Below are 22,315 nucleotides of genomic sequence, written 5' to 3' on the forward strand. Positions count from 1 at the left end.
AATTAAACAGTAAATTACCAGGGCCTACTGAGTCTTTTGAGGCGGCATGCGCGACTCATGACGAGGCGGCAGCTTTGGCGAGCACAAAGTCCATATACGCAAATAGACTCCATTCTGGTGAAGGCCTGCCTTGTCGAGAACACACTGCTCATTCTTCTGGACTCGTGACTTGAATGAATGCCCCACCGGCCTGTGGGGCTGCCGTTCCAGCCTGCTCAGCAGTTCTCTGTTTGTGAAGGTCGCACTCAGCATATCCCACATATCTAGCTCAAAATTTGACAGATTGGTTATGGCACGCTCTGTGCCCCAACTACCAGAATCATTTCACAACAAACAGGGCAGGGTTTGTTGGCGCTGTTCTCTGACGTACTTTACACAAAAGACACTTGGGCCTCGTTGTGACCATGTCTTCATTTCGCACCTGATGCATCTCACGCGTTCGATTTGAAATTATGAAATTAAAAACAATATTTGTTACTCTCAAAGTATGCCACAGTGAAGCCCTTTTACATTGTAGGTGTGTATTCGGAAACAGAACAGTGTATATGGTCGCCTAAGTTTCACTACACACCCCTTCTGAAGTAATTCCTCAAGAGCCTGATTACTGCAAATCCTAACACCGGAAACTCCAGCTAAAAGTTATGGCCTGACTCCAATGCAGAAACCCTTCAAAAACACCACTGAAGCTTCCACTGGGTCACAGGCCAGCATCAGATCCAGCTAAAATGTAGTGTTTCCTGCGCATGCGCATTAACATTGGACCTTCTGCCACCTTGGACAAGAAGAGGAAGTCTACACCAAACTGCACTATATTCCGTGAATATTACAGGGTGCACTTGGAAAGTCTGCTTGGTCTCAAGGGGTGGCTGGCATATTCTCTACGGGAAGTGATGCATTTTAAGAAGCCCCACTAGATCGCCTCGTATGGGCTCGATCGAATAGTCAAACCACTGCGGTTTCCACTGCGGTTTCTTTACAGTGCATGTGAGGTCACGTGACCACAAAAGCGGGTCACGTGACCACACACGCACGAGCATCTCCCTAATCCGCCTGCCCCCACCAGGCTCTCCCGCCCCCATCCGGCTTCCCTCCGCGCATCTGCCTATCACACTTCTCCCCTCGCACGCATTCCCGCCCCCCACCAGGCTCTCCCGCCCCCATCCGGCCCATCTGCCACCAGGCTCTCCCGCCCCCATCCGGCCCATCTTCCTATCACACTTCTCCCCTTGCACGCATTCCCGCCCCCCCACCACGCTCTCCCGCCCCCATCCGGCCATTTGCTTTTTCGAGCCGAGCATGGCGGAATAGTCTTGCTTTCCATAGTACATTTTCTTAAATATTTCATCCTCGCGTTCGCCTTACGAATTCAGTTTTCTTTACAATTAAACAGTAGATTACCAGGGCCTACTGAGTCTTTTGAGGCGGCATGCGCGACTCATGATGAGGCGGCAGCTTTGGCGAGCACAAAGTCCATATACGCAAATAGACTCCATTCTGGTGAAGGCCTGCCTTGTCGAGAACACACTGCTCATTCTTCTGGACTCGTGACTTGAATGAATGCCCCACCGGCCTGTGGGGCTGCCGTTCCAGCCTGCTCAGCAGTTTCGCACGCATTCCCGCCCCCCCACCAGGCTCTCCCGCCCCCATCCGGCCATTTGCTTTTTCGAGCCGAGCATGGCGGAATAGTCTTGCTTTCCATAGTACATTTTCTTAAATATTTCATCCTCGCGTTCGCCTTACGAATTCAGTTTTCTTTACAATTAAACAGTAAATTACCAGGGCCTACTGAGTCTTTTGAGGCGGCATGCGCGACTCATGACGAGGCGGCAGCTTTGGCGAGCACAAAGTCCATATACGCAAATAGACTCCATTCTGGTGAAGGCCTGCCTTGTCGAGAACACACTGCTCATTCTTCTGGACTCGTGACTTGAATGAATGCCCCACCGGTCTGTGGGGCTGCCGTTCCAGCCTGCTCAGCAGTTTCGCACGCATTCCCGCCCCCCCACCAGGCTCTCCCGCCCCCATCCGGCCATTTGCTTTTTCGAGCCGAGCATGGCGGAATAGTCTTGCTTTCCATAGTACATTTTCTTAAATATTTCATCCTCGCGTTCGCCTTACGAATTCAGTTTTCTTTACAATTAAACAGTAAATTACCAGGGCCTACTGAGTCTTTTGAGGCGGCATGCGCGACTCATGACGAGGCGGCAGCTTTGGCGAGCACAAAGTCCATATACGCAAATAGACTCCATTCTGGTGAAGGCCTGCCTTGTCGAGAACACACTGCTCATTCTTCTGGACTCGTGACTTGAATGAATGCCCCACCGGCCTGTGGGGCTGCCGTTCCAGCCTGCTCAGCAGTTCTCTGTTTGTGAAGGTCGCACTCAGCATATCCCACATATCTAGCTCAAAATTTGACAGATTGGTTATGGCACGCTCTGTGCCCCAACTACCAGAATCATTTCACAACAAACAGGGCAGGGTTTGTTGGCGCTGTTCTCTGACGTACTTTACACAAAAGACACTTGGGCCTCGTTGTGACCATGTCTTCATTTCGCACCTGATGCATCTCACGCGTTCGATTTGAAATTATGAAATTAAAAACAATATTTGTTACTCTCAAAGTATGCCACAGTGAAGCCCTTTTACATTGTAGGTGTGTATTCGGAAACAGAACAGTGTATATGGTCGCCTAAGTTTCACTACACACCCCTTCTGAAGTAATTCCTAAAGAGCCTGATTACTGCAAATCCTAACACCGGAAACTCCAGCTAAAAGTTATGGCCTGACTCCAATGCAGAAACCCTTCAAAAACACCACTGAAGCTTCCACTGGGTCACAGGCCAGCATCAGATCCAGCTAAAATGTAGTGTTTCCTGCGCATGCGCATTAACATTGGACCTTCTGCCACCTTGGACAAGAAGAGGAAGTCTACACCAAACTGCACTATATTCCGTGAATATTACAGGGTGCACTTGGAAAGTCTGCTTGGTCTCAAGGGGTGGCTGGCATATTCTCTACGGGAAGTGATGCATTTTAAGAAGCCCCACTAGATCGCCTCGTTCTACAGTAACACCTGAAATTTTAGATTAAAAAAAAATCTTTACCCCAACAGTACTGTGTTTTTTTCAGGCATTAATGATCCACTCATCATTAACATAACATTAATGGCATCCATTCTCAGTTTATGTACTTGGAGGTGGCAGAAAATCTATACCAATGGGATTCATTTGCGCACTGCACTTTACTGTCCTCAGCGGCCTGCGATGGGTGAAGCCGAGCAGGACTTCACCGGGTACCTGCGCGCCGCGCACATTGACAAAAGGCAGTTAGACCATGGAACAGACAGTCGAGTTTACCAGTTTCTGACATGATTTTAGGCAGCTGTTACTGAGAATTTAACAAAAAAGAATCACTAATTTGAATTAATACAAAGCACATTTTTTCAATATTCTCATTTGGGCACAACTTCCTAAAAAAAGCGCCCAGCCCCTCCTCCCTCCACTCAATTGCTGCTAGTCACACGCCAACGCGAGTATAAACAGTCGCTTTAAACACATACTTGACAGGCCTGTTTGGCTGCTTCACACAAGTTTATCTTTCACACCATCTGCCAGCGCCTTGCCGCATGAATCAGTTCGTCCGTCGCTTCTTTTTACCTCCCAGCACCCCACCCCCCCCCCCCCTTCCCCCTTCTTGGCCCCAACATACCTCCACACAGTATCACTACCCACATTTATTCGGCTTCTGCACGTTTCATTTTGCCCTTTATTAATTTGCATACTTACAGGCAATTGTACTCTAGTACAGCTTTATAAACTGCTTTATAAACTGTACACAAGGCAAACTCGGAGCCTCATATTTAGCACGCACATCCCCATCTTTCCCCAAAAAAATCCACACGCATGCTTTTTTATTATCAAAACTTCCTTCAAACAGGGATCCTACCAAGAGCCCATTTCTGACTCTTACCTCTTTATTCTACATCATGCTCCTTACCTCTGCCCTATATTAATACTACTCTGAGAAAACCCCTCTTACCTGCCCTTACTTCCCATTTCTCCTGTATGTAAGTCTATCCCAGCTTCTCGCCTACCTGCTAAAATTAAGGCCTGTTGCACCTTAACCTAATTTCTCCCAGTAGCGCAACTTACTTTACCTAGAGATTTAATTTACACTACAAACTAGTCATCCTCCCACCAAAGACAAACCACTGCCTGCTCCAAATCGCTGCTCCAACAAAATATTAATCGCACTGTTATGGTAGAAAACACGTATAAGGGCGCGTTCAGTTATATGTTAGTGCTAGTTAAGAGTGGTATACGTAAACACAGACGTTGTGCTGTTTTTCTTTAGGTTGCTAATACAACACTAGCATTATTCCGCAGAGTACTCCTACCCACATGCTAATCGGTTGCGCCACATTTACTTCAACAACCAGGAATTAATTTTGCTTTTCATAGCCCACACATATGCACTGAACAACTTTCCACTACCTCCCACGACAATGTGCAGGGCTTATAACCACACAACCTTTTGCCCCTTGCTTTTTTTCCCTTCCCCTATCGGACTCTCCCACCCACAATTCCAAGTTGTTGCTGATGCGCACATTTATTTATCTTCGCACTCTGGCACCGCAATAATCTTGCGCACAGCATTAGCCCGCAGCGTCACACTGCCCCTCTACTAATGCGCTCTTGCCCCGGGTATTTGCCCTTACTACCTATTCTTATGTATCTCTTGCGGTGACTTACACCTGCTTCCCCGCACATACTTTAAACACTGGCGTAACGAAAAGTGAGGGGGCCTCCCTGCACGGTACTTAGGGGCCCCCCTCCGGGCTCAATCAGGAGCTCTTCTGGCCACAGTTCAGTGCAGAGGCGGCCCCTTGGAGCACTGCGGGGGCCTGTGTTATGCCCCTGACTTTATAAACCCCTGAGCTCGCTTTTTCCCTCAAAGCCACTCGTTCCTCCCTTTATTCTTCTATCGTGTTGGTTACATTGTAATGTGTCTATTACCAACAGTGATAACATATGAAGTTGTAACCCGCAAAACACTTTCCTTCCCACCCACTCCTTCCTCGCTCCATTCTGTGCCTATGTTGGTTAAATTGCACTGCCTGTATTCCCAACAGTGTAAGGATCACACGCCGCAACCCACAAACACTGCATTAGACATACAGCATGCACACAGTCCATTCTGTGCCCCTGTTGGTTACATTGTGATGTAACTATAAACAAGCACTGGCGTTCCCAATATGTTTCGCATTTGGAAAGTTTGAGCTATTGGTTTTGTAAATGACATTTTATATTTATATATCGTTATTGGCATTGTCAATAACAATATATAAATATAAAATGTCATTTACAAAACCAATAGCTCAAACTTTCCAAATGCGAAACCTATTGGCAACGCCAGTGCTTGTTATTTAGGAGTTGGTTTTGAAAACAGATAAATAAATGGCATTGTCATTTACAATGCCAATAGCTTAATCTCTCGCAAATGCCACACACACACCCAAAGAGAGCCCCCCCACACAGAGCCCCCCACACACACCCACACAGAGCCCCCCCACACAGAGCCCTCCCCACACACCCACACAGAGCCCCCCCCCCACACAGAGCCCTCCCCACACACCCACACAGAGCCCCCCTCACACCATATAAGTTTCCGCTCTGGGACCTATCATATGAAAGAACAGAAGTGAAGGTTGGCAACTCTATTGTTTTTAGTAAACTTATACAAGACTCAGCACTGTACATGCTGTGCGCACTTCTCTAAAGTGGAAAAGACACTGGCTTGATGTCTGTAAATGTACCGTGTGTTTTTATGCAGGGGGCGGTCTCTGCCAAATGCTGCTTACTTCGAGGTGAGGGGGGGCACAAGGTATCTAGTGTGCAGCCAGAGTTCAGACTGCTGGGCGGGCGGCCCTTGACATGAAAATGAAAGTAATTAAGAAACTCAGGTGATCTGTTCGAGGGACGGCCCCGCTAACGCAAAATGCTACAACCGGGTAGTGGGGGCTCCACACAATCGTGCCAGAGGCCTCAACACAGACTGTTCCAGCCCACACAACCACCCCATCCCCAGGGCTTCATGTTATCCGGTGGGTGCAGGCGGGGCCCACTGGCACTCTTCTTTGGGGACAGAACTCATTGATAGCCATTAGTCTTTGACCCAACGGCGGAAAGAAAGAGGGAGAGCAAGACCGACAACAGTGGCAAAGGGAGAACACACAGATGAAAAGGAACCCAGGCGTGTCCAACCTAGGTGCAGGAAAGCTATACTGGTGGATAAACCGACATGGTGTGACATACAGACTAGACGGCCTTGGCATTTGGCAACCCCGTCATTCTACAACAGCGCCAGCAACATTCTTTGAAACATGTAGGCGCTAGGACGTATTCTTCTCCATAATAAAGCACTGCCCACCTCTGACTGCAGCTCCCTAAAGACCAGGCAATAAGTCTCAAACACTGCACCGTTCGAATATAAACCCCTAACGTGAGGGAACACAGAAAGTGAGACACCCACGGCTTTCATCACCCGTAGAGGAACAAGAAACATGCAGTCCTCTCACAGTGAGCTACGACGGTAACGTATCATCGCATGGAACAAGGGCGGCATGGGGTCATCGCATGAAGAGGAGCTGTGCACGTGCCGAGAGCACAGCCTGCCACTGCATGGAGAAGAGCTGCAGGAACTACTGAACGCCGTCATTACACACAGATCCGTTACTGACAGGCTATCACCACATGAATATCAACTATGGGCATGCTCTTATGATAAGGAGATTACCTATTAGCATGCGGTCCTCATATGAAGAGAACAGCACCCATCGCATGTAAAGGAACCACAGACGTGGTCTCATCATATGAAGATTAACTACGAGTGAGCTGTCATCAAATGAAGAGCACATGCTTTAGCCAAAAACGTAAAAAGTGCATTGGAAAGCAATACACACATATGGTGCAGCTGGTAGCGGGAGCTGGCATGGAAGGCGAGGCCACAGTCTAAACAAACCCTGGAGGAGCCCGTAGGCCTCACAGACAGCGGGAGGGGCGGGGGAGGGGTTTGGGGGGGATGGGAACGGGAAAAGACGGAAAGAGGACATGAGAAATGGAAAAGACAAATATAAACAAAATGCTGCTTACCTGATCGCATCCTGAGGGGGCGGGGACGGACAGCGGGAGGGGGGGGGGGGGCAAACAAAGACACGGACAGCGGGAGGGGGGTGGGAACGGACGGAGGGGGGGGCAAACAAAGACACGGACAGCGGGAGGGGGGGGCGCCCCAGCCGTGAAGTGCCTCCCGGTGCCAGGAAAGTTCAGCCCATACCTGCAGCCGCAGCAGCCTGCATTTCCCAGCAGAGGCGACAACAGCCACCAGGAGACACGGAGGAGCCGTGGAAGGGCAATGGCTTCCCCAAGGAAGGGGGAAGCGGAAACCACGTCCTCCCGGCCCTGCCCACAACCAGGCGGCGGGCCGGACATCTTCTTCCGGTGTTTCCTCCGGGCTGCAGCGGTGATCTCGAGGGGTAGGTTCCCTCGGGAATGGAATAGGCATAAGCCCAGGCAAATATGCAGCCTGGGCAGCCGCTTGGCAGAAATAAAAGCGCTCTGCGCGCTATGGCAAAGTAAAGCGCTATTGAGCGCTGGGGCACAAATAATCGACGCTCGGAGAAGTGCATTGAGCAGGGGAAACAGTGTTCGACGAGCTTCGGCGCCATCTTCGGCGGAATGAGAAAACACGCCCTGACAAAAAAAAAAAAAAAAAAACACTCCCACCGCCGAGATGACGCGCACAGAGGGGCGGAGAGGGGAAAAATCGCGGGAACGCCCCCGAATCTGGTCCGGCCTTGACGGACAGATCCGGCTTCCAATGGCTAGCCTCCATTTATGGAGCTAGCCAATGGGAGTCGGGGGACGTTCCTATAGCCCATATTGTAAACATTAGATTTCGCCTGCGCGAACTGCTTGCGCAGTAACGCCAGGCGAAACCTAAAAAGTGATATGATGTGGCTTTCGCTGAGCCTGTTATAGCACTTTTATTTTCTTTACTTTTAGCCGTGTTGTGCAGCTTTGAAAATTACAATGTTTTTTACTTTTTTTTTTTGCATGCATGCAGTGAAGTGATGATATTTGCATAGCGCTATTGCCATTCGTATGAACCTCGCAGCGCTGGAGAACCAGAAAATGGGAAATAGGTTATGAGGGAGGGGAGACAAAAATAACATGTTGGCTGAAGAAAACAAGCATTGGCATAGCCAAATGGTCTCGCCTTTGGGACCTTATAAGTGTTTAGCCATGCAGCACATTATCCTGGGTGCTGTGCCGTCCGGTATTGAAGAGCTATACAATTACCACACAGTGGGTCAAGCAGTCTGATTAAGGAATGCGTATGATAAGACAGCCTTCATGGGGTAAAGTGAAGATCCTGAACTGTAATTGGGGTTAGGTTCTCCATGTAACATAAGAGGTTGCTGTAATTATCTCAATACAGGACAATTTTGGCAATTCACAGAGCAGTTATGTTATGTTATGTTATATTGCATTTGTAGCGCGCACTGTTACTCTAGAGTGTCCTGGCGCGAGGGAGAGCAAAGGTAGGACCAGGAATCTAATTAGCAAATCATGCTGAACAGGTGTGTTTTTAGCTGCTTCTTAAAGAGATGAAACTCAGAGATGTGTTGGAGATCAGCAGGGAGCATATTCCAAGCCTCAGCAGCCTTGACAGAGACAGACTTGCCCCCCAGTCGCACTCTGCGGAAGCGGGGAACGACCATCCGGCGTTGTACCGCTGAGCGCAGAGGGCGCATTGGCACGTAGAAAGAAAAACGCTTCCTAAGATACTTGGGGCCCAGACCGGGAAGAGCTCTATGGGCCTAGTAATTGCTTTAAACTGCACACTCTGGGCTACCGGAAGCCAGTGTAAATCACGTAGATACTGTCGCGCGCTGGATCTCATTGGGGCATTGAAGAGAAGCCTCGCTGTGGCGTTCTGAATGATTTGGAGCCTGCGCAGCAAATACCCCGGCAACCCCAGGAACAGGGCATTAGCGTAATCCAGTCTAGACAGGATCAAAGCACGGGTGACCGTCTCTTTGGCTGCTCTCGGGAGAAGAGGAAAAAATCTCCTAAGTGTTTTGAGAGTGCCAAAGCAGACCCCCGTCAGTTTTTTATATGGTCGCTAAATCGAAGGTCCTCGCTAAACCAGATACCCAGATTTTTTGCTGGCCCTGCTTCGGACACTGGACAGGGGAAGCCCGGAGGCCACACACGGGCTCTGAAGTCGTCAGGAAACTGGCCGTAGAGAAGGACCTCCGATTTATCCACGTTACATTTGAGGGAAGCCCAGGCCAGCCATTGAAATACTGAGGCTAGACACGTCTGAGCAGTATCAGCATTCAAGTCAGAGTCACCCCAGGTAAAGAGCAGCTGCGTATCATCTGCGTACGCAATCACTTTAGCGCCCAACTCCTCTGCCAGGTAGACAAGCGGCGTCAAGTAGATATTAAAAAGTAGTGGGCGGAGGGTTGAACCCTGTGGCACCCCGGTAGCCAAATTCCTGACAGAGGAGGTGCAAGAGGCCATGCAGACCTGTTGTGAGCGGGAGCAGTGCATGACTCTTGTGAACCCTAGGGTGAAGGGTAGGCAAAGTTGCCACAGCATCCAGGCACGTCTAGCATATGACGCTGCCCAGATCTCATAATAGTGCCTCAGGACAGCAAGTTCGCATCCTCTGGCAGTCTGCTGCATCATCATTGATGCTCAGTGGGTTGATGCATCATTGGTGAATGTGTGGTGTGAACACTTACGTGGTGCTATACTTAATCAGTCAAGTCAGTATGTCAGACTGAATCCTGCCCACTCCTCCCAGAAAAATATAAGGACGCTGCTCCGAGCCATGGCCTTCCTATGTGTTGTGCAAAGAATGTTCTATGCACTGTAACAGAAATATTAATACATTGTACAACAGATCAGGGCATAGTCTTGGAACAAGAAAAGTCACATCCAGCATCATGTGTAAATATCAGGGTATGGTGCTAAGCTGAGGAATGCTGCAACCTGTTAATGCAGCATCTTGTGAAAAGAGACACCCTGAACTGCTGACCAGTGCACTGTCAATGCTCTTTAGTTTTTTAAGTGCACAGGTCCCAAATAGATGTCAGAATGTATAGATCAGGGCATGCTTCGACATAAATTTAAACAGAATGTTCCATGGCTGCTGTGAGAACCCTTTGCTTCTTTAAGATTCACGCAGAGCAGCTTTTATTCTCACCAATTATCATGCTGTGTACGTTGGTGAGCAGTGCAGTCCTGTGGATGCTGGACATAGGAAAGACTTGGTTGAGACCCCGTCGAGCCACCTGCAGTCACAGAGTTATGGGGAAGAGCGGATGGGTAAGTCCAGCTGTCACATGGATATGACCCACAAAGGCATGCCATTGGGAGGGGTAGGGGTCTAAGAGCTGGCCAAAGGGTTGTTATGGCAGTTGTATAAGTAACACCCTCGTACCCATGTGTGGCAACCCGCTGCAGGCTGCGATCTGAATGGGGCAGCAGCTGGGCGCTGTGAGAAAGTGCCTCTATATATACTGGACTAGAATGAAGCACAGCGTGTATAGAGTTCACCAACCCCAGAGGTATAACAGAGGTTAAACTCAGAACTGACCTTACTCTCCAAACTGGTAGCTTGGTCGAGCAGTAAGGCAGTACCAGAGGACAGTGTAAAGCATTTGTTGTACACACTCAGTCAGCAAAAGGTTTCACACACTCAAGGACTGAACTCCAGGCCAATTTTTTTTATATCCACATATATAGTTGTTTTATTTTTAGAACCAACAGTTATGAAAATAAACTTTTCTGGTTATGAATACTCTCATGTAAATACTTTGCAAAGGAGCAATAAAGTTTGTGCACAGAATGATTACAGTATTGGTAGTAAGCAACACAATCCTAAAACACACTTTAGCATTGAGCTCAATGGGTTTTCTACATATAAGTACAGTTGATTACTTTATGGATTACTTTGGTAGTTCCAGGACTAGATCTTAGATTCAGTCCTGGGGTCTAAGCTGAAACCAGATTAGCAAAAATGTTTTAGTTACTGTAGTGAATTTATATGAATATAAAGCAGTTTTAAAAGTTCACACTTAGAAACTTCTCAATGTAAATCTGACAATGTTCTTCAATGGGAGGAAATTCAGGTTGCAGTAAAAATACGATTGTGTTACTTTTGTAACCCAGCACCGGTCTCCTAGGGCCAGCACTAGGGGCTTAACTCAACACAGGTAGGTAATTGCGTTCCAGTATTTCGTATGATTTTTAAAGAATATTTGCAGTTTTCAAAATTAGACACTTAGAAGAAATTTCATAGAAAAGCAGACAATGGGTTCCTATGGAGAAAATACAGATTAGTAGTAAACCCGCTAGGGATTACTTTTGCGGTTCAGTACTGGGCTGAAAGGTACAGTACTGGCTTCTCCCCTGATCCCAGGTGAGTACTTCGGAATTCGGACTTTGGCTGATTTTATAGGAATATTTTCAGTTTTCAAAACTTCACACTTTGAAATTTTTCGAGTCTAACTGGGTCAATGTTATCCAATGGCAGGCAAGTGAATTACCGGTTTCCAGGTGAGAACTTGGTTTGTGAAGTTAAGGTTCTGGGCATAGACTCAGGGGTCCCCCAGGGTCAGGTAAATACAGTTAGTTCAATCCCAGCGGCACAGGGGGCGGCCGGGTGCAGAGGTAGGTAGGCCCAATGATATCCAATGAGGGAAAGGGGGCCATTGGATGGTGGCTGCTGGCTAGCAGGCCACGCAGCTCTGGGAGCTGGGCTCCTGGTCACTTGCTCAGGGCAAGGGGGGGAAGTAGGATAGGACAAAGGGGTCACAGCCAGCTGCACTCGGGCGGCTGGAGGCAGGATGCTTTTGAGCCGTTGGGTGCTCAATGTTATCCAATGAGGATCTTGAAGAGGGAACAAAGGCTGCAGGCTCGGGACGGAAACTCTCCAGGGGCGACCAGCACTTCGAGAGGTAAGTTGGGATCTTGGAGCACAGGTAGGTACCCCAAAGGGAGGCAAAGGGGGCTGTAGGGCGCCGGGTGCAGGGGTGTCTTTGGGTGTCGGAAAAGCTTACCCTCTGCTGTTCGCGGTTGGGCTGGCCCCTGGTTCTGAGTCTGCAGGCGTCGGCTGGTTCGTCGAGGAGGGTCTTTGGGAACTGGACTTCGGGTACCAGTCGCCGGTGGGACGTCCTTGTGGTCTTGGTTCGGGATGGCCCGGCCCGGGCCCGGCTGGTGCAGAGTGGGATGGTCCGGAGCTTTCTGGTGGGCACCAGGTGGGTTGTTGCAGCAGAGCCTCCCCTGATGGGAGTCCCAATCTTCAAGAGGGTCAAGGCAGGCAGGTCCTCTGGGTGTCCCAAGGTTGCTGTCCACGGGGGTCGCCAGGTTTAGGCAGGAGCAGGTTTCAAGATCAACAGGCCGGTAAGGCTGGGGCCAAGTCAGTTGTTGTTGTCCTGTTAGCAGCTGCACGGCGGGTCTTCTTCTTGATCTTCTTTCTTCTTTTTTGGTATCGGGATCTCAGGAAGGAAGGTTCAGGGAGCCCCTAAATACTAAATTTAGGGGCGTTACAGGTAGGGCAAGGTCAGGGACCAATGGGTCCCTGTCCTGGGGTGAGTACACCCCTTAGCCTGCTCCTCTCCTGTGGGAGGGGGGCAGGAGCCGAGCTGGGATTGGGCAGGGCTCCCCATCTCCATCTCCCCATCACCTCGCCTACTCCACCTGAGGGGTAGAGTTGGCAAAGGTTGGCACAGCCCTCTTCCCACCAGTCTTCCCGCCAGAGTGGGGGTTAGAACTGGTGGAGGCTGGTTGCTGGGTACAGCAAATGGTCTGGGGAAGCTCATAGAGGTGGCATGCCTTTGAAGCTTCCCCCTGTCCATCCTGGGGGAGGAGACCTAGCACTGCGCCCCGGATGTGCATTGTTGCAGGCCCAGGAGAGCGGGGGCTCTCCTACCCAGGGGTCCAGCAACATGTCTGCTGTGTGCCAGCCTCTGCAGCCACTCAGCCCAGGAGTGGATTGTAGGTTAGGTTTTCAGGGGGCATCTCGAAGATGCCCTCTGGTGCATTTTACATTAAATCCCACACTGGCATCAGTGCGGGTTTAATGTGCTGAGAAGTTTGGTACCAAACTTGTCAGTCTTCAGTGTAGCCATTATGGTGCTGTGGAGTTCGTAATGACAACCTCCCAGCACCATATACTCTTAATGGCATCACTGCACTTACAGTGCCCAGGAATGGCCCTGGCTACTGTAGGGGCACAGGGCTCATGCACCTGTGCCCACACCTCTGGAATAGGGCACCTAGCTAGAGGTGTGACTGAGGTATGCCAGGGCAGTGGGTTCTGTGGGCATGGCACACTGTGTGCCATGTCGACTCTTTGTTTGGTTCTGTACTCAGCCACTCCGCCTGCAAAGGCAGTGTGTGGGTGTCAGGGTACAGGGCCCCTGAGAGTGGCACTATAAGTGCTGCAGCCCTGAGGGGTCTTCCCCGGTCACCATGCCCTGGGTACCTAGGGTACCATTTACTAGGGGCTGACAGGTGGGCAGAGATGCCAATTAGGTTTTAGTTGTAACTTAGTTTTAGGGAATGAACACAGGCCCTGGGTACCTGGTTGGCAGGAACCCTTGGCACACTTAGTCAAAGCACATCGGCAGTTCAGAAAAAAAGTGGGGGCATACCAATGCAAGAAAGATGGCACTTTCTCACAGACGCCTCTTTCTCTGCACCATTTGGCAAGCCGATGCATCATCATTTTATCACAGCCCTGCAAAAGGTCGGCACGCAGGAGGCAGTGCGTTGCTGCGCGAGACTGCCATAGAGGATGTACAGCAATTGCGTGACTGCCTTCTTTCCCTAAGGCAAGAGCGTGCTGGTGAACGTACCCTGCAGTGAATATGTCCACATTGAGGCAAACTGTTTCAGTAATTGATGGCATAACAAGCAGGGCTCCATTTACCTGACAGACGTTTTTATTCCCACGCCACTTATTGTTTTAGAGAAAGAGAAGGGGTGCCACAGGATAACTTTGAGTTTAGATTTGAACCTGTGACGTTACTTCGGATATGAAGCTTTCCCTATGTACATTAACAACATTACATACAACAGCAGATACTTGCAAGTGCGAGAAGCCAGTCAGCACAACAACTGTGGCACTCTGAATAGAGTGGCAGATACAGAGCTGGAGTTCAGAACAAAAATAATAATAGTGAAAATAGTATCATTTTTTAAGCCACAGGAACATTTATTACATCTATTGCAGGTATTTTTGTCAGGAAGGGGACCAACCATTGAGTTTAGTGATTTCCCCAGGATCACGCAATGAAAAGAATTGGAACGCAAATCTCCATGATTGACTATGACTCATCACAGCACATCTTCCCCACAAGTTTGTTTTTGATGTTTTCTCGAGGATAATGGCCGGCTTCGGTTGAGTGCTTGCAGACAGTGGGAGGATAAGACGCTGGCGTTTTATCAAGCAGCAAGCAGCAAGGAGAGGCCGAGTTATTGGGAGGGAGCACTCACTGCCGGATCGGGAATTCATGCAGGGACTCATAACAGCATCTTCCCAGCAATGACTGCAGCAGCAGCGCTGGGCAGCAAGACGGGCAGGCTCTGCATGTGTCTGCGCCTGTTAGGAATTGGAAACATGCCGCACTGTAGATTATCCTTCCCAGTGGGACGAAGCAGATGAGAGTGGCTTGGGGTGTGTGTGGCTCACACCCGATCACAACAAGCATTGGCCACGCAGCCGTGAAAGTAATGCGGCCGCGAAAGCAAAAGTGATCACACGGATGCGCTCTGTGGTGGGGGATGGGCTGAGCGAGGCGCTTGCGAGAGAGCTGTAAGGCTTTATGAGCCGTGGTGGAGGAAAGACAGATGGCGGCTACGGGCACTTAACCGCAAGCGTGAGGCCAGCAAAAGCCTCTGGTAGCACTTTGAAAACTCACTAACTAAATATCTCGCAGACAGCGCATGCGCTGGCTCAGGCGAGACCTAAAAAAGTAACAACATCCTGGAAAAAGCAAAAACTCATAGGGAATACAAAATTAAGTAAAGCAGGACAAGTGAACATTGTAGGGAGGTGAGCAGTGTGAGACGACTGTGGTGAGGGGTTATCATATTCTGAAGGGTTACCTTACACCGTGGTGAGGCACATAAATCAATGCGATCGGTTGGATTTATTGCAAGTGGACCAAATATGAGCAGAGGAGCAAACAAATGTTTTCCACTGAACGTATCAACCAGGTATTGCAGTACCTCCAGGTATGGTGCCCCTCCCCACCCGGGGAAAACAATGTTGTTCAAAGAAAGACGAGAAAATGGAAGTGTACTTTACTGGCAAACTCTGTAAAGTGGCGCTAATGTGTGCAGTGGTAAATAAAACCTACCTGGCCACTTTGCAACAACTTATTTTTCCCCGTATTTAGCACCTTTTTTTGTTCTGTCCCGAGGCTCCACTTCGGAACAAAAAAAGTCACAAAGACGATATTTGAAACCAAAGTGTTTCTTTCTTTTTTGAACTCATTTCACAGGGGAACAAATAAAGGAGAGGAGAGGAAAGAGAGGGTAAGGGCGGTATGTTAAAGTCATGGTTTCAGCAAGTGAGGAGGAGCAAGACAGAGAGAGAGAGAAAGAAAGAATAATAGGAAGAATGAGAGAAATGGGGGCAGCTACCAGTGGCCGAGCAGGAGACGTGAACACTGTAGGGAGATGGGCGGTGTGAGATGTGTGATGAGGGGTAGAGGGATGGAGTTCATCATATTCAGATGTTGGCCCCTACACAGTGGTAAGGTAGATAAATCCATTTGACTGTTAAAGGGGATCAGAGACAACTTGTCAGTAGCTTTGGCAAGTGCTCCTGGTTTCTGTAGGGTGAGGTGCCTTCATTAAATACACTTTTACCTGCTCTAAACAAGCTGTTGGAGTCACGTTATTTTGGTGTGGCGGCTTCATGCTAAATGCATCTAGGGGCCATAACTTCACCGGCATTTTTCACCTTAAATCCCCAATTTTAACTTTGGAGGAAGGAGGCAGTAGCTGGCATCGCGGCCACAAAGAGAGTCAATCAGATGATAGTATCCCCTGCTTTGCCAGGGCCACCTGCATGTTACACTTCATCTGTGTAAGAAACAGAGCTAGCTGGTGGTGGGGGCCCCACCTCTCCCTTTGTGGTGGCTTAGCAAATCACTGGGCATTTTACCCAGAGCTGCACACATGCCTGGTAGACTATGGGAATGCCCAGGCATTCCATGCCCTGATGAGGAAACAACTCCTGTTGCCTAAACCCCAGAACACACCATAATAATCCCTAAGATTAGGGATAGGAAAAGGAATTCTATGGATTTCCATGATGCCATAGGAAAATCCTAGGGATTTTAAATGGCTCTGCCTGTCACTGCTTCTACCAGGCTGCAGGCATGTCAGCATTGTTTTGTGGGCAAGAGGCAGCAAAACTAAGCGGTCCTTCATAGGACGAGAATCTTTTTTGAATAAATATATAAAAATGTATGCATGTAAAGAGAAAATATGGCATATTCAGCATCTTGGGCCAGATAATGATATTAGTCCTGGTAGCTGTCTTATATAGAAAGGGTATGCTTGCTTCACAATCTATTAATAAACGTTTCAGGGGAAACAGCCTGCTGGTGATTACACCTCCATTCATATATCTGTCGGCCATTCACCACTGCAACTTCGCTGCTCCTGTAAGCAATGGCAATTATTGCTAGTGACCACGAAGGGGTGTTGGCAGGGCTGAAGTCTAAGGGGACGCAGTGTCTCCATACAGGTGTAAAAAAAAGCTTAAGTGGCTACATTGGTTTTTTTTTTTTTACATAGAAGATGTGTCAAAAAGAAATGTTTGCATTGATGCAAACCGTGGAATGCAAAGCAGTCTTAGGAATGGGTAAAATGATCGACTAGCAGCCACAGCTAAGAGATGTTTGCAATGTAGCTGGCTTTGATGGCCCTGTCTTCCTGCGCATATAAAAGCATGCATTATTACTTAGGTTTTTTCGAAGAATATGCTGGGCTATCTGATCTGCCAAAAGAACAGTTCACTTCAATCCAACCTCTATCATGGCGTGTAGTTTTGAGCAATGTCATGCAGGTGCGAACACGAATTTTAATTAAATTTGAGAACAACAAATACTGCACATACTTACCTACTCAGAGAATTTGCGTACCAGAATAGAAAAAGACCACTGCAGAACATCGCGAAGAGTCGTATGTCAAAGTCTGAAAAAACAAATTCATGAAGTTGTTTATTGCATATGTGGCTTTCAACTGACCAGCTGGGACACGGCCAATAGTTTGGACATAAATTGTAAACATAGCAAAATAAGTGCACATTAACAAAACATGGCTTCTGAAACAGATTTTTCTGCCTCAAAATCCGTGGCAATTTTATTTTGCCTCTTAGACTTGTTTAGAGTATAGCCCTTGGGTGGGTCCGATTCTAGGGGCATGTGGAAAAAAAAAAAAGGAAGGTGTGCACGGGGCCCTCCTCCTAAGGTTCTTTTGAGCCCCAGACACCACCTCCTCCCTGGGGCTTATTTCATATATTGCAGAGGGGCAGCCTGGACCCCCCCCCCGCCCACATGCTGATTTGAACCCCAGGGACAACCAACAACCTGGGGCTTTATTTTTAAAACAGGAAGGGTGCCGTGTCCCCCCCCCCCCGCCCCACTGCTTGTCGAAGCCCCGGAGAGGGGACCACCATCTGAATTAAACAAAGGAGGGGGCCAAGCGGCCGCCCTCTTCTGAAGCCAAATATGGCCCTGGGGGCCCTACCCACCAGGGTTTGCTCCTGCAATTTTCAGCAGTGCCCAACCTATGACATAGCAGTTTTCTTTCACCTTGCAGGAACTGATAGCTCACGCCAAGCAAGAGTAAACAAAACTCTGCTTCCAGCAAGCAGGAGCTGTCAAATCACTCCAACTTATTAGACGCAGAGTGTTCATCTGTTTCCGTGCCCGCTGTCATGCGGGCAGGGAAACAGTTGAAACTATTGCTCCTGCACTTAGGGAGCAGCATTCTTAGCAGCTCCCTGCATGCAGTAGCAGTGCCAGCTCCGCAGAAGGTGGGAGCCTGCTGAAACCGCAAGGGTCTTAAGGCTCCGCCTACCTTATTGAATTAAGGCCAGGCCCCGGGGGATGGGGTTACGGGGCTGAAATATGGCCCTCTTGCCCCACTGAATAAGGGGAAAAAAAGACAAGAAGAAGGGCAAAACAGAGGGCAGAAAAATAAGTAGAAAAGGCAAAACAGAAGGCACAACAAGCATTTGCAATGCAGTAGGTCTCGCATTAGGAAAGTTTGAGCTATTGGTATTGTAAATGACACATTTCTTTATTTATGTGTTGGTTTTGAAAATAACGAAATTAATAGCTTTGTCATTTACACTGCCAATAGTTATAACTTTGCAAATGTGATACCTGTAGCATTTGTAATGCAATATGTGTTGTATTTACATGATTTACATGTATTGATATTACAAATAACAATGTTTTTTTTTTATTTTTAATAATTAATACTTAAAAAAGTTAATGTAATTTATAATGGCAATAGCTTAAACTTTTGTAAATAACTTTGTAAGATTATGTTCAGTGTATTTTATTGTGACGAAAAAATCCAAGAACAGAAGTGAAATATTAACATCTTTTTGTGACATTTGTAATAAAGCTTGAAACATTGAGAGAACATATTTGAACTAGTTGTTGTTAATTGGTTGCACAGATTGATGCTGTGGTTGCGTCGAGTGATGTTGTGGTGGTGAACGAGTGATGCTGTGGCGTTTAGTGATGCTTTGGTAGCGCATAGTGATGTTGTGGTGCCCCTGAGTGATGCTGTGGTGGTGCTGAGTGATGCTGTATGCTATGCTATGTTTTGTTTTGCTATCCTATGTTTTGTTTTGTTATGCAATGCTATATTTTACTAGGCTATATGTTTTGTTTTGTTTAGCTATGCTTTGTTTTGTTTTGCTATGTTTTGTTATGATATGTGTTGTGTTTTGTTATGCTGTTTTGTTATGTATTGCTATCCTATGCTTTGCTTTGTTTTACTATCCTATGCTTTGTTTTGTTATGCTATGCGGTTTCGTTTTGCTATCCTATGCTTTGTTTTGTTATGCTATGCTATGTTTTGTGATGCTATGACGTGTTTTGTTATGCTATGCTTTGTTATGCTATGTTTTGTTGTGCTAGGCTATGTTGTATTTTGTTATGCTGTGTTGTTTGAGTTTTGTTATGCTATGTTTGTGTTTTGTTTTGTTGTGTTTTGTTAAGCTATGCTATGTTTTGTTGTGTTTTGCTATGTCTTGTTATGCTATGTTTTGTTATGTTATGCTATGTTTTGTTATGTTATGCTATGCTATGTTTTGTTTTGCTATCCTATGCTTTGTTTTGTTTTACTATCCTATGCTTTGTTTTGTTATGCTAAGCTATGTTTAGTTTTGCTACCCTATGGTTTGTTTTGTTATGCTATGCTATGTTTTGTTGTGTTTTGTTATGCTATGCTTTGTATGCTATGCTATGCTTTGTTGTGTTTTGCTGTGCTATGCTTTGTTATGCTATGCTATGTTTTGTTATGCTATGCTATGTTTTGCTATGCTATGTGTTGTTGTGCTATGTTTTGTTGTGCTATGCTATGCTTTGTTATGCTATGCTAAGCTTTGTTTTGTTATGTTTTGTTATGCTATGCTATGTTTTGTTATGCTATGCTATGTTTTGCGATGCTATGATGTGTTTTATTATGCTTTGCTTTGCTTTGTTATGCTATGTTTTGTTGTGCTATGCTATGTTTTGTTATGCTATGTTGTTTGTGTTTTGTTATGCTATGTTGTTTGTGTTTTGTTATGCTATGTTGTTTGTGTTTTGTTATGCTATGTTGTTTGTGTTTGGTTATGCTATGTTGTTTGTGTTTTGTTATGCTATGTTGTTTGTGTTTTGTTATGCTATGCTTTGCTATCGGTTGTGCGTGTGGCTGTGTGTGTGTGTGGTTGTGTGTGTGTGTGGGGGGTTGTGTGTGTGCGTGGGTGTGTGCGTGGGTGATTGAGTGGGTGTGTGAGTGGGTGTGTGAGTGGGTGTGTGAGTGGGTGGGTGAGTGGGTGGGTGGTGTGTGAGTGGGTGTGTGAGTGGGTGGGTGGGGTGTGTGTGTGTGTGTGTTTGTGTGTGTGGGGGTTGTGGGTGTGTGTGTGGGGGTGTGTGGGGGGTGTGTGTGTGTGGGGGCAGTGTGTGAGTGGGCAGTGTGTGTGTGGTTGGGTATATGTGTGTGTTGGATTGTGTGTGTGGGGTTGTGTGTGTGGGGTTATGTGTGTGGGGTTATGTGTGTGTAGGGTTGTGTGTGTAGGGTTGTGTGTGTAGGGTTGTGTGTGTGGTTTTGCATATGTGTGCGGTTTTGTGGGTGGTTGTGTGTTTGGTTGTGTGTTTGTGTGTGTGGTTGTGTGTTTGGGGAGTTGTGTGTGTGTGTGTGTGTGTGAGGGGGCAGTGTGTGAGTGGTGTGAGGGGGCAGTGTGTGAGTGGGCAGTGTGTGAGTGAGTTTGTGTGTGTGTGTGTGGGTGGGTGGGTGTGTGAGTGTGGGGTTGTGAGTGTGGGGTAGTGTGTGTGTGGTTGTGTGTGGGGGTTGTGTGGGGTTGTGTGTGGGGGGGGGTTGTGTGTGTGGGGGTTTGCGGGTGTGGGGGCTTTGTGTGTGTATGGTTGTGTCTGTGTGTGGAAGGTTGTGTGTGTGAGGGGGCAGTGTGAGGGGGCAGTGTGTGAGTGGGTTGTGTGTGAGTGGGTGTGTGTGTGTGAGTGGGTGTGTGTGTGTGAGTGGGTGTGTGTGGGGTTGTGTGTGTGGGGGGGGTGTGTGTGGGGGGGTGTGTGTGTGTGGGGGTGTGTGTGTGTGGGGGTGTGTGTGTGGGGGGTGTGTGTGTGGGGGGGTGTGTGTGTGTGGGGGTGTGGGGGTGGGGGATTGCGTGTATGTGTGGTTTTGTGTGTGTGTGTGTGGTTTTGTGTGTGTGTGGGGTTGTGTGGGTGTGTGTGTGTAAGGGGGCAGTGTGCGAGGGGGCAGTGTGTGAGTGCATGGAAGAAGGACAAATAAATGAATTCCTTTTAGTTATGGGAGCTCAAAATCAGAACCAATACATTTCTGACAGTATCCTATTTTTTAAAGATCAAAACATGTTAACGTGTTTATAGAAGTTTGATTGGCAAAGAATGCATGACTGAGTTGGAAGGAAATATCCGTAGCATGAAGTTTATATCAGTTATGAGAGATGCTGTTGGAGTCACACACTAGAGGTAATTGTGAAAGAAATTACAGTGACATTGATTTAATTACGAATACTACATGTTGGCTCAAATTGTATTCTACAAACATAAGAACAGGAGTAAGTGCGTAGGGGAAAGCAGAGTCTGACAAACAACATAGACAAACAGATGGGTACTTAATTCACAGTGAGATGGAAGTGCTGTAACAGAGGGGATACATAAAATGGAAAACATTGGAAAACTGGTTTTACACGCTGTGGTCAGTCAAATAACACACAAGCAGGGCAGTAAGTACGTTTAGAAACGTATGTAGAGAACGGGAAGCAATATAATATAAATCAAAGACTGCAAATCAATAAACTAGCGGACACACAACTGGTTAAACCTTTCCTCTCGATTTGGAACGCCTCTCTGTCTCGGGGTCAATTTCCCTCAGATTGGAAACAGGCCAGGCTAATCCCTATTCTAAAAAAACCTGGTGCTGACCCTTTACAATTCACCAACTACCGGCCCATTTCACTTCTGCCTAAACCTGCGAAAGTCTTGGAGAAAGTGGTACAGACTCAGCTGGCCCAGTATCTGGCATCTAATCAGCTGTTACACGACTCCCAGTCCGGCTTTAGAGCGGGTTACAGCACCGAGACGGCGTTGCTAGAGGTCTCAGAAATTATTAGGGAATCAGTGGATAGGGGCGAGGAGGCCATGTTGGTCCTCCTCGACCTATCCGCTGCATTTGACACTGTATCCCATGACATACTAGCAACTCGTTTACATCAGCTCGGGATCAGTGGCACAGTACTGGCCTGGATTAATTCCTTTTTGTCGAACAGGTTTCAGAGGGTCACGTTGCACCCATTTGAATCAGAGGATAAACCTCTTCTGTGCGGAGTGCCCCAGGGCTCTGCCCTCAGCCCTCTATTATTCAACATCTACGTTGCTCCTCTTGCTAAGGTAGTTGAATCTTGGGGTGTCAGGGTGGTCTCCTATGCTGATGATACTCAGCTCATTTTTTCATTC

At 47.7% G+C, this 22,315-nt stretch overlaps 1 protein-coding gene across 1 annotated transcript in view; it reads right to left on the bottom strand.

The window, feature by feature from the left end:
* The window catches only part of NEMP2 (nuclear envelope integral membrane protein 2), a 227,309-nt gene that overhangs the window by 118,185 nt on the left and 86,809 nt on the right, over positions 1 to 22,315 (bottom strand). Inside the window, exon 4 of the mRNA XM_086955376.1 lies at positions 17,219 to 17,291. Within this exon, the coding sequence (XP_086811502.1) occupies positions 17,219 to 17,291 (73 nt within the window). The remainder of the gene's footprint in view (positions 1 to 17,218; positions 17,292 to 22,315) is intronic.

This window comes from Lissotriton vulgaris, chromosome 2_1, assembly GCF_964263255.1.
Source record: "Lissotriton vulgaris chromosome 2_1, aLisVul1.2, whole genome shotgun sequence".
Taxonomy (NCBI): Eukaryota; Metazoa; Chordata; class Amphibia; order Caudata; family Salamandridae; genus Lissotriton; species Lissotriton vulgaris.